Below are 13,584 nucleotides of genomic sequence, written 5' to 3'. Positions count from 1 at the left end.
AAGAAGCCATCAATCTTGTTTTTTTAGACTGCCTAATTTATACAAAGTCTTTCCATTTCTCTATAATTCTGATTCAAGTGATATAATATGAAATGTCTATAATCTAAATGAACATTTTCTCTTTAACCTTTGAATTGACTTTGGCAAGGTTCTGTGCCATGGCCATTACCAAGGAGCTAGGAAATTTGGTGGAGGTTTTTTTGGGGGGGTGTGGGAAGACAGGAGAGTGAGACAGTAGGGAAACTTTACTCCTGTTTGACTTTATACAACAAGCATATGGTATCTGAGTGAAAAATATTTTCATTTTGAAAAAAAAGACTTGGAGATAAAAAACAGACTGGGGGGCTTCCCTGGTGGCGCAGTGGTTGAGAGTCTGCCTGCGGATGCAGGGGACAGGGGTTCGAGCCCTGGTCTGGGAAGATCCCACATGCTGCGGAGCAACTGGGCCCGTGAGCCACAAACTACTCAGCCTGCGCGTCTGGAGCCTGTGCTCCGCAACGAGAGGCCGCGACAGTGAGAGGCCCGCGCACCGCGATGAAGAGTGGCCCCCGCTTGCCACAACTAGAGAAAGCCCTCGCACAGAAACGAAGACCCAACACAGCCAAAAATAAATAAATAAATAAATAAATTTATTTTAAAAAAAAACAGATTGGGAACTAACAGTATTGATTACATACCTGTAAATACTGTGAGAAAATTTTATAAGCTGGAGTAAGCGGGCAGGAGAATGGAATTCCTTAGAGCCATTTGTGATACGTAGTCCACCTTGGTAAAGAAGACAAAAAGCCCATGTAGATTCTGCTTTTATAGCAAATAATGGTTTCCAAGCTAACAGTCACAACCTAATAGCTCTTGACCTCTGCTCCATCCCCACCCTCCAAGGAAAACCTAGAAAGGAAAATAGAAAGCTTTGTTCTGCCTGTAAAACCATGATAAATCCAGCTCAGATCCCAGCGCCTAAAGAAAATCAAGACAGAGGCAATAAAGGACCCAGACGACCCCACCAGTGTGAAGTTAGCTGTTAGTAGTACTTGTTTTCTTCCCTATTTCTCTATTCTCTGTACTTTTTACATTCTTCTTCCTTTCTTTTCTTGTTCCTTTATCTTTTTCTTTCATTTAGGTATAGACTTGTGACTTCTCTAAATACTTCTGTATAGATATTCAACACTCTGCTTTATTTAAATAGCATTTTTAAGTTTGGTCAATCCAGTACTCATTTTAAAAGCAGGAGATTTCAGAAAGTGGTGGAAGTCACCGAACACCAGGATCTGAGTACCGATTTAACATTTGAGAGAAAGAACTGTTCCCCCTCAAATTCTGATATTTATTTAAAAAGAAAAATATTAAGTCATCAGAGCAAACCTTCAAAGAGAAAAATATTCCTCCTATCTGGTTATCTGACAAGGCTAGTAAAGAAAGGTCTGGTAAAGTTCATTTGATCTTTATTGTTCTGTCAGTTTGGGAAATCTTTATAATACCGTGTATTTTATCACATGGTAATAAGGGAATTTTTTTTTTTTTTATGAATACAGAAATTTCCCACTGAAGGTCTCTCCAGCGTGGTTAGGAATGTGTTTGACTTTGATTCCTACAACAACGACATGCGGGAGATTTTGATTAACACTTTGCACAAATACGGGATACCTATTGGAGCAAAACCTACCAGTGTGCAGCTGGCAAAGGAGTAAGGCAAACTCACTACTGATAAAGTACTCTTGAGTGTTACTGTTCTGGTTCTCAAATGCTGATTATTCTGAATCTACTGTCATACTCTACTAAACTGAGTTGGTGCAGAAATTATTTTCCATGAGTAAACGCTTCAGTTATATGTTGCTATTTGCTGGCTGGATTTCAGTTAAATAGCATTATTTATAGGTCTGTAAATTGAGAACTTCAGTTATTTCGAATGTCCCATGAGTAGATGTAATGTAATCAAATAAAGGGAAATATTTGTTTCTTTAACAGCCTCTGTCCTTTTGTTGAATTCCTATGACTCTCATTTTTTCCTAATCTAGTCCAAAATCATTGTACAAACATGAAAGCTACATGAAGAGATAGTATGTATTTAGTTAAGATGTTCTTATTTATGTCACCATATATTTTTCTGTTATGATAGTTTTCTAAATTTATAATCATATTAACTTGAAATTTTGGGGTTACTTATTTCAGCTTGACAGATGAAAGAGGCAGTGAAAACAAGTGAGTTTTGTTTCATGTGGGCTAGTTGCCTGCCTTTTATTTTGTAATAACAGGCTACATGCTTAACAAAGAATCTTGCAAATATGATGTTGTTGACCAGCAAGATAATTGACAGTATTTATTAGTAGGGTAATTAAGTCAGTGCAAATTCACTAGAAAACAGTTTTAAATACGCATAACTTATTGATAATGCATCTAATGCTATTTTTGTCTATAAGAAAGTCAATTATCATAAATTCCCAAGGGACAAAAATTACCTTTAAATTATATATATAACTGTCGTCTCATATAGGAGGAACTCTCTACCTTTCTTAGAAAAAATTTGTCAAATATAAATTAATGATTAATCCAGCTATATATGTATATGTGTGTATATATATACACACACACATATATATTCTAAGTGTTTACATCATTATTTATTCTTTTAAGTTATTATAAAACTTGTTAGAATATATGCCAATAAAAATAAATTGTTAAAGCTTTAACAATTTCTTCAAGGATTTCTTAAAGAGAAACAAATATTTCCCTTTAGTGGTAAAGGAGCAAGATGGAGTTATGTTAGAAATTATCAGTGAATTGGTTTATATTATTAATAAGTTAGTAAATTTTCTTTTTGAGAAGAGTGATTTGGTGTCAGTTGCTAATATATACACTTTTCTGTAAAATACTATTTTACTGATTGATTACCAGTATTTATGGGCATTTTGAAACTAGTTTGGTGATTTAATGGGTATGGCTTATCTTCTATATTAGAGAGTTCAAGAAATGTCTTTAATATGCAAACTTCTATTAGTACTCATGTTTTTTACTTCCTTTTTATAAATTATATCTTTAGTTTCAATTGGAAATAAGATGATTTTTATTACCATTAACAAATTTATATAGAGTTCTAACTTCATGGAAACCAGAGTTGTGATTTTAAAATAATTTTTTTTGTACTCTTGTACAACTTGAAATATAAATTCAAATACATATTAGTTGGTAAGATCAATCAAAAGAAACTTGTTGGCAATTTAAGTTTTAAGGAAGACAGATAAAATGATTTAACTTATTCATTACTGTCTCCAGTTCTAAACTGAAAAATTCTTGCCATGGCTTGTTCATTGTTGCCATGGCAAGTTAATTCCAGCTCTAGTACTTACTTAAGAGTGGAAGCAAAAGTACAATGAGCCTGGAAACAAGATGGTCATGCCTAAGACCAGGATGGAAAGAACTAGTTGTCCACCCACTGTGTATAGCTAAAAATAGACTTATAGCCCATGTGGGGGATGTGTGAGTTTTCCTTCAGGGTGGAGATAATAGTAGACTACGATTTGCACATTCAAAGCATTTTTTCCTCACCTGTAAATTGCAAGGACTTGAGCAGCTCAAAAGTAGTGATGTTTTATTACCCTTTAGTGAAAACCACAGGTTCCATATGTTTTATTTCTATCGAATTATCAGCCTTGTACTTTGAGAGGGTAGCATGGTAAAGTGAACACAGCAATGTCCTGGGAATTCAGCAGTTAGTCACATGTTCGACCTGTATGTCTGGGTCAGACATGAAGAAACAGATTTTACCCTGTTTGTAAAATTGAGAGCATTTTATTCTAGATAGCATAACCATATACCTTTTCACCTAATTAATACATTTTTTAGAATGAAAGGGCACTATTAATAATAACTCTGTAAAAAGAGATTTGTAAGATAAGACTGTCCTAGTGAGGCCAGAATATATTTTCATCTTTATAAGGTTAATAAGGTTCATTCCTATTCTGACATCCTTTGTATTTTAATATAATCTTAATTTTCTTTCATCTGCAAAAACAAAAACAAATTAAAAAGAAGTGATACTAACACTTTCTGTTTCCCCCCTAGAGTAGCACAGTTAATAGTAATCACATAGACCTCCGAAGATTTAAAGTTGCCCTCATGCAGTCTTATGATTTGCTTTGACTTTTCCATACCTTTTGCTAAGCCTTTTACTTCACTAGACCTTTTGCTACATCCGTTCTTTGAGGGTGCTCCTGCCCATCTCTGGAGATACTATGTTACTGAAGAAGATCCGCATTGGATTTGTGTCCCTAAGGAAGACGGACCAAATGTTTTAATTGCTATTAATATCCTTTTGCCCTGAATGAAAAAGTGTTGCTGTCAATTTTCTTGTTCTCTAATCCAGCCTTTATTCGATAGGAGCAAAATTACATTGAATCCAGAATAAGATGGTCACATTCACACACAAGATAGGGATGGAGAAGTAATTGACCATCCACTGCATATAAGTAAAAAGAGATGTAAGACAGATGTTGTAGAAGAGGGAAGTTTTCATGTGTCTTCTACAGCACCTTCCTCCTCAGCTGAAGTCAGAATATACTTTGGCTGTTTGGTGATGTCCCGTTAGTACTCTTTAGTGAAATTCCTAAGAGAGATCCTGTCACTTTCCCTTTTATTCTCCTAAATAGTGCAGTGATGCTACCTATCCCATAGGTCTCTGTACATTTTTTTTTAATTTTAATTTATTTATTTTTGGCTGTGTTGGGTCTTTGTTTCTGTGTGAGGGCTTTCTCTAGTTGCGGCAAGCGGGGGCCACTCTTCATCGCGGTGTGCGGGCCTCTTCACTATCGCGGCCTCTCCTGTTGTGGAGCACAGGCTCCAGACGCACAGGCTCAGTAGTTGTGGCTCACGGGCGTAGTTGCTCCGCGGTATGTGGGATCTTCCCAGACCAGGGCTCGAACCCTTGTCCCCTGCATTGGCAGGAGGATTCTTAACCACTGCGCTACCAGGGAAGCCCTGCTTAGTTTATTCTTAAGCCAGTTTCTTTTTTTTTTTCCCCAAAGCATTCATTGCCTGTTTGTCACTGGCAAAGTACTACAATCTACCAAACATTTATTTGTGTAAGTCAAGTAGAATAAAAAATTTGAGGAAATTTAAAGGCTTTTATATGTAGGATTTCTCTATGATGCATATTTACTAAATGAAGGGTGATATCCCATTTATTTTTTAAATAAATTAGCAAAGAAAATTAAAACACTAATAATTCCACCATCCAGAGACAACCATTGTTTAATCCTTCTAGATCTTTTCCTAGGATTCTATGTGTTATTTCAACTGAGAAATATTTCTTTCTAGTTTTTCTTTTCTGAGTTTTTCTTCTTAATAGGAGAGACATGTCCCTGAAAGGAGATCCTTTTTTAAACACTTCATTCTCAATCTTCTTTGTTGAAAAGAAATATATCTATAATGGTTTAGATTCAAGTATGTATGACATTCCTCCCATTACCCCACTTTTTTCTCCTTCCCTCTTGTTAGTTGAGTTTTTAGACTTAAGGTATTTATTCTAACGTAATGAACAGATCATAAAGCATATTTATTCTAACGTAATGAACAGATCATAAAGCATCTAAGGTGCTTTATGCCAGGCATTTCTCTGGCATTTCAACACAAAGTAAGGAATAAACACATTAATATCAACACTTTGTGTCTTTATGCATATGTTTCAATGTCATTATCCTTTACAGACTCATAGAAATGCTGTTGCTAGACAGACTGTACATCTAAAAATGACTGTTACATGTGACTGCTCTTTTACGTTGTCCCATAGCTGGTGAAGAAGCCCTATGGAGTCTTGTAATTACTCCTCCAATGTCCTCTTGATATCTGTATTCTCTCTCTGCTTTCAAATGCTTTATTAAAATTTTTTTAACTTCATTTTTCCGGCAAAATAAGGTAACTTTATGTGGTCTAAGACCATATTAGCCAATATTTTTATTAAATTTCTCTAATAGGTTCGCATTTTAAATAATTTAAAAACACAGTGGTAGCTGTTGATAGTAGTTGCCTTTGGGAGAGTCTCTGGAAAGGGGAAAGGGGGCCTCACTTTCTATTCTAAAATGTGTATTAGTTTTTATATTTTATTTTTTAAATGTCCATAGACTCTCTGGTCCCTGGAATTTTTCATTCTGTTTTCTTATTTAAATAAAATTAAAATGTTAAAGTAAAGGTCTATTCTGAAATTGCTATTTCGTGGGACCTTTGCCTCCAGGACAGCAAAGCTTACACCGCTCTGCAATGCCTACTCTAAGGGTGTAACATTGGCACCCTTACCAATGACAAATGAGAAATCAAGTTAACCGGACATTGCCACGGCAGTTCAACACAATATAAGTAAGTTTTATGCATTGGTAGACATCAACATAAACGTATCAAGGGAGGGAAGACAACACATTTTTAAGGCAGCAAAAATTAAAATATTGATATTTATCAAATGCTTACTAAGGGCTCTAAGCACTTCACAAATACTAACTCAATCTATACAACAATTCTGTTTTTTCTATTGGGCAAGTAATTCCTTCCTATTTTATTATCTAGTAGGTGTAAGAGCGTGTGTGTGTATGTGTTACAGATGAAGAAACTGAGGCTCAAGAGACTCTAAGTAACTTAACAAATTATACAACTAATAAATGGCAGGATGGGAGATTCAAACACAGATCTGTCTGTTCCAGAGCCTTTTTGTTCACTCACCATGCAGTCTCCACATTCTTGCATGAGAAAAGCAATGTAATCAACACTGGATTGCAAGATTTTAAAGATAATGCTTCTAAAGAAACTTCAGAGTTGTTTTCCAAATTTCATTTCCTACCCTTTTGGGACATATATCATGCAAAATACACATTTAACTTTTATGTTAGTGACTAGGACCATCGTTTTAATCACAGTGTCCTTTAAATTAATGCCATTTGTCATGGATTACAGAAGTAAATAAAAACATCTTTTTTATACGATGCAAGCAAATTTGCTTATATCTTTTCTCCTACAATAAGGATTTGATTTTTGAAAAATCAAAATAGGTGACATTCACAAATTCTTCAAAATGAGTAGAACGATTCTTTTCTTTTTTCAGTTTATTCGATATAGAATCCTTTACTTAGAACTACCATCCTCAAAATCACACTCATTATATAGTTAGCTTTGGCAGAATAATTATAAATCACTGTGCATTTCCTGTGCATCTGTGAGTTGCTTCTAAGTCATTACAAATTAGAGTTGGCCTCCATCACAGGTCCAATAGCTCCTGTGTTCAAAGGTGGAATGGATTCCCCAGGGGAAAGGTAGGGTATACCTTCCTGTAGTCCGGGTTCAGACAGATCAGGACGAATCTTGTTGGGGAGGTACTCAAGTGATTCAAACTTACAATACCGGATTAAATAGCTTTTAATGTCCTTCAGACTCATAGATTCTATGGTTCACTGCCCCTAGATGAATTGGATAGCTGAACAAGTTGTCACTCTTCTCCCTTATATCAGCAACCATTCATTACTTTATCAGCCAGTCTCACAGCATGTTTTAACAGAACTCCCGATGAAGGTAGCTAAGGTCACGCTTTCCTGTTGTAAGAGGTGTTGATATTTCATTGCAGTGTGTGTTACATGATCATGTTTAGTATTGATCTTTCTCTTTAGAGTAGTGCCAGGTGTGCACATTTGCAGACAGAATAGCTTCATCTATATTGAATGTGTCTTAAAAGGGTATCTGTCTAGAATCAGTTTTCTACATTAAGACTTATCCTGTGTAATTGGAACATCAACAGCAGCTGCTTCTTCTCTGACCAAGACCAACTACAGCGTCTTCCAAGTACCAGAGACATCAAAAACACCCCCAACCAGGGCCTCCCTTAGGAGTAATTTCATAAGGTTTATCTTTCAATATAAGAATGATTATCAGTTTACTATTTATCCCATTAAATTAAAAGATTCACTTCTTAAAGTTTTGTGCTTCTCCTTCCACTTTCCAAACTATTATATGGTATAATTTTCTTTTTGAAGTCTAGTTTTTACAGATGAGTTCATTACATTGATCATGAAGTTCTAAGGTGTGCAATTCCACTCTGCATCATGATTTGCTTGCACTTCGTGAAAGAGCTCTTAGTTTTCAAAAACAGTAAGATTTACGTAATGACACTATTATAAGCAGAAGGGTGGTATTGGGCTTTATAGTTTCACAGTCCTCGCCCTTTATTCTCTTGGTATATTATGAAGTAGCTTCACAGCCATTTTATTTGCTTTCAGCTCCTTTATGGGGATGCAGAGAAAAATTTTAAAAATATAACCAATCTACATAGAAATCGTCCAGATCTATGAATCTTCTTCTATACTCATCTTCAGCAGTCTCACAGAATTATCTTTGGTCCTTTAGGCATTTGTAAGTGATATCTGTCACCTGGCTGAATAGAAATCCCCAATCCCGACCAATAGGTAACTCTTCCAAATACACTTGCAAAGTAGATTGCATTGTTTGTTGAGAGTCATGTAGTCAGGATGCAGTGAGGAAGATCTGCCATGGTGGTTTGCAACTTGCCATCAAGATGAGAAGCAAGTAGGTGAAGATGTTGTCAGTTGTAACATAACCAAGTATTCATTCATTTAACAAACACTATTGAACATTTATGTGGTAAACACTAAGCAGGGAGTTAGAAATATAAAGGTGAAGAAGGCTCAGTACCTGCCTTCAAGGAGGTCATAATAATTGGGGAAGCACTGAAGTAAAGAGTGACTTGTGTTCTGTGAGAGCCACACAAGAGCAAGCGAAGAGGTGGGGTTGCTGCCTTCTGCCCTGGGGGACAGTAACCCAGCTGAATCTTTACAGGATGACTAGGCGTTCTCCAGGCAAATAAAGGAGAAGAAAGCGCTTCAAGCAGAGACAGTTTTAAGAGGGCATGGTGCCTTTTGGAAAATGCAAGTATTTTGGTGACTAAAACTAAAGATTAAGTGAGGGCATGCTATGTGGTGAGACTAAAAGGGAGAGAAGAGTTGGGGGAACCATAGAAGAATTTGAAGCCAGAAAGTAGCATGGTCTGATTCATAATTTAGGAAGACCCCTTTAAGTTTTCTAAAGATAAGAAACTGAAAGGCAGTGAAACTGAAGGCAGGAAGACCTACCTGCTGGGAAGCAACTGCAGTAATCCCGGTGATGAACAGTGAGAGTTTACATTGTGGCAGTGGGAATGAAAAAGAGGGACACCGGTGAGAGAGGTTTCCATAGCAGAATCGATGGATTCTGAGTGCCAGAGATACAAGTGAGTAAGATGTAAGCCTTACCTTCAATGAATTAACAATCTTTGGAAAACATGTAAGCTCCCAACCTTATTACGCAATGTTATGTTCAAAGTGCTACATTTGCAGTCGGGTTTCTCATCCTATGAGTCCTTTTTGTGGGAAATAACAGGACTCAAACAACTTTTGTTTGTTTGTTTGTTTTCTGGGAAAATTTCCAACTGGGAAAGTTTCAGTCCCAGTCATTATTGATGTGAATAATTAGAAAAGGAAAGAATTTAAGATTGGAAAATACTGAGATGTAGTTGGTAAAGCAGATGGCAGAAAAAGAGAAGTTTTGCAGTGAAATTTGAAGAGAGATGAGGGAAAGGAAACCCAAGCCCCAGAACTGTAGTTTCACAACTTCTATGAAGAAGAAGAAAGCCAGAGATGTGTGGAGCAAGGTGACAACATCTGCTTTAGCATGGAGTGACCCTGGGCACCAGCACTGACACTGCACAGTGTCAAGCTGGATATTGGGGAGCAATTTGAGAAGTGTTAGCCAAGAATAACGTCTCCCTAAATCTTTTTCCATCCTATATCCAAATGAATCTTTATTTCTGTGACCACAGCAGGACCTTGGTGGCAGAGGTGCACAGTCTAAGTTATAAAGTGAAAACCATAATGTCTAAATGCAGAGCCAGCCAATGAAAGGAAAAGCACATGTACATACTCGTGTCCATATCATTTGCAGCAAAGCAAAATTTATTTACCAGTAACATGTGCGACTGTAGGGAAGGGAAATTTGGAAGTTTCTAGCAAACAAGGGAGGGTAATTGGGGATAGTAGTACCCATTATTACTAATTTAAAGTGTTTAAAGTGGCATTTCTGTTTTCTCTATGTAGTGTGTTGACTTTTTATTTTAGTAAGTATAAATATTTACAGGGGATTTCATAGATTTACTTCTGACCATGCTCTCTAAAACTGTTATTCTCTATCAGGTCTTAAATTTGAAAATTGCAAATTCTATAGAACTCTATCTTAAGAGTTTCTAAGAGTTCCATATGTACAAATTTCCATGGAAACCCAGAAGAGCAAGAGATTCATTCTGCCCAGAAAGAAATATGGGAGAGGGATGCAAGGGGAAGTAACATTTGAATTGGGCCTTAAAAATGAGAAGGATTTCATCAAAGAGACAATAGCAGAAAGGAATTCTGGGCTGAAGTAATAACCTCATGGAAGCATGAAAATGCATAGCATGTTCAGGAACAGCAAGTAGCAATTTGAGGTAACTAAGGCATACATTAGCTGGAGAGTAAGAGGAAGGGGTAAGAACCAAAGGTGGAAATGTTTGTCAGGGTTATTCTATTAAAGGTTCCAGTAAACTCAGTTGGATAGTCCAACTTAATTTTTACCAACTTTTAATGAGTGAGGCCTGCTAAAATTGGAGTTGTTCTTTTTCTTCTCAAAGATGGTAGTAATTGGTGAATTTTTGAGTGTCGGTGGAACTACCCAGAGGGGTTCCATTATTCCCATGAAAATTAGTAGTTCTTGTGGTAAGGAAATGTTTTCAGAATTGTTGATAATAGGTATATCAACAACTTTTGCATAATGCCCCTAGAAAGATCCAAATCTTTTTCATGTGTTTCTTTCATACTCCAGAAATAGTATTGGCAAATGTTCAGAGAAGGCAGAAGTTTGCCACAACATACTATTTAAAACCCCAGCTCACCTCTATGGAAGAATCTTAGACAAATCTCTTGTATGTCTTTCAGACTCTATAACTCAACTTTGGTGTCCATATGCACCGTGTTATGAAATGTATGCATGCTTAAAAACAACTTCTTTTTCCTTTCTGTAACTTGGCTTAGTGCTATAATTTGACCTGAGTCATAATTTTGAAAGTCACCTTTTTTTTAGTTAAAAGTTTTTCTTCCAGATCTTTATTAATTCTTCCACAAGGGATTAAGAAACATCACAACATATGAATTGAAATACTTCATTGTTTTAAAAAACATAAATTCATGAATGACATGATAAAAAGTAGTACTATTTATAAGTCTTAAGTTCATCCACTTCCCCTTTAAAATCAAATCCAGACATCATTCCAGCTAGGACTTTAACAAACTTAAACAATACAAGTGACAGGATCTTAAAACTATGGAAAATGCCATTGTTGTTTCAATCAAATCGGTATAACAACTTAAGTCTGGTTGGAGTTAAATGACAGATTTCAGTAATGGAATATAGGGCCTTTTGCTAACTGGTTAGTAGTTTAGAATTACCCCCAAATTAATGTTGAATATGTTTCGAATTCCAAAGCTTGTTCATACACTCAGTTATAATTCCCCTTCCCCCTAACTACTAACTTACTGAAGGGGAGAGAGTTAGTAACCGTCAAATTTTTCCACAACTTATTGGGAGGTCTTAGTAGTGGAAAATAAATGAGAGGCTTTGGTTTACCTCAACTGGCCAGCCTGGAGCCCACAGGAAGTCTAGAAACAACTCCCCGTGTTACCAAGGATCTGACAGAGTCAGTTTGATTGTGCAACACCAGAACACCCTGCGTATGTGACTTTCAGTTGCAATTGTTAACGCTAATAGCATCTTGTTATATGGTTCTAGAATAGATTCTATATGGGGTACCTGAAGGTCTTTCCCATACTCTGCCAACCAAACTGCTAGTACTATTTTTAAATGGAACCAGGCAACCTGTAATTTCCATGACTGTTACTTAGAATGAGTTGGCAAGTTCAAAGCAGCTTTCATGAATATCCCTGGGGGTTGTCAGTAAAAATTGGAAGTCGAGTAAAGTTACTTTTTCCCAAATGGATAAAGGTTTTTGGTTTTGTTTTGTTTTTAGCATCTGTATGATATTCTGTGGGATTATTAAAGGATATATTAGACATGTTTTTTAGGCTAGATTTCAACCTATCAACCAAGCATCATTTTTATTAAGCAATTCTCCACTTCTGATTAGATTTCCAGATGTGTAACTGTTTCTGTTGTCTTCAAAGAGCCAATTTAGGATGTATGTAGAGCTCCTTTAAAAAAAAAAAAAAAAGCAATTTTGTCTATCAGGCACCTATTCTATTGATAGGTATAGATAATTTCATTCTGATTATTTATTTTAACTCCAGAGCACTAAGGTAATGTAAGATCTACCACTGGTACTTCGCTCCACTCACTTCAGTGATCATAAGAGACCTCCCCCAGCTGTAAGAAACCAGAACCTTACAGATTATCCCTTTCATCTCACAAAGGAAGAAATTAACACTCAGAGAAATTGTCTAACTTTCCCTTTCACAAATTTGCTAGTTAAAAAAAGAACTAGCACTAGAACCTACTAAGTCTTCTACACTAGAGGGAAATTAGGTGTGTCTCCTTCCTTTGTTTTCTCCTCTATATTTAGAGACTTAATTCTCCTTTGGTGAACTGCTGAAAGCAATGAAGAATACTGTTCATCCTCTAAAAAAGGAGAGAGAGATTCCAGTCTACGAGATGTTTTCAAGATCTGCCCTTTTGACATGGAAATGTGTTTTTATTACATTTACGAGAGAACACAGTAATAGTAAATCCCCTGACTCACTGCCTCTTCCACCTCATTACCGGTAGAAACATGGAAATAAGTGGATGACCAATCAGGATAATTGTCCACGTACTTAAAATGTATTTTAAATGACAGATACAAAAACACATACGTACTTTTGAATGATTTATGACTTAGAAAAATTTCAATGTAAGTTTCTTTTAAATGTCTTTCCTTCTGTGTTAAACATTAGCATTTCAAAGGACAAAAATCATATTCCACCAGAAACCGTGATTTCGTATTCTTTTTTTTTTTGTACAATTTAGCAAAACTTTTTTAAATTTAATTGTATTTATTTTTTATACAGCAGGTTCTTATTAGTTATCTATTTTATTCATATTAGTGTATATATGTCAATCCCAATATCCCAGTTCATCTCACCGCCACCAGCCCCCACTGCTTTCCCCCCTTTGGGGTCCATACGTTTGTTCTCTACATCTGTGTCTCTATTTCTGCCCTGAAAACCGCTTCATCTGTACCATTTTTCTAGATTCCATATATATGCGTTAATATATGATATTTGCTTTTCTCTTCTGACTTACTTCACTCTGTATGACAGTCTCTAGATCCATCCATGTCACTACAAATGACCCAATTTCGTTCCTTTTCATGGCTGAGTAATATTCCATTGTATATGTGTACCACATCTTATTTATCCATTTGTCTGTCAGTGGGCATTTAGGTTGCTTCCATGACCTGGCTATTGTACATAGTGCTGCAATGAACATTGGGGTGCATGTGTCTTCTTGAATTATGGTTTTCTCTGGGTATATGCCCAGGAGTGG

The 13,584-nt window shown here is 36.2% G+C and overlaps 1 protein-coding gene across 4 annotated transcripts in view; it reads left to right on the top strand.

The window, feature by feature from the left end:
* Positions 1–13,584, top strand: part of VWA8 (von Willebrand factor A domain containing 8) — a 356,490-nt gene that overhangs the window by 205,143 nt on the left and 137,763 nt on the right. For all 4 annotated transcript variants that reach the window (XM_082435350.1, XM_082435351.1, XM_082435349.1 and 1 more), the window contains one exon: positions 1,533–1,684. In XM_082435350.1, coding sequence (XP_082291476.1) covers positions 1,533–1,684 — 152 coding nt within the window. The remainder of the gene's footprint in view (positions 1–1,532; positions 1,685–13,584) is intronic.

This window comes from Balaenoptera physalus (assembly GCF_965194825.1).
Source record: "Balaenoptera physalus genome assembly, chromosome: 18".
Classification (NCBI taxonomy): Eukaryota; Metazoa; Chordata; class Mammalia; order Artiodactyla; family Balaenopteridae; genus Balaenoptera; species Balaenoptera physalus.
Note: the sequence above shows the minus strand (reverse complement) of the source record. Positions and strands in the feature narration are given on the sequence as shown.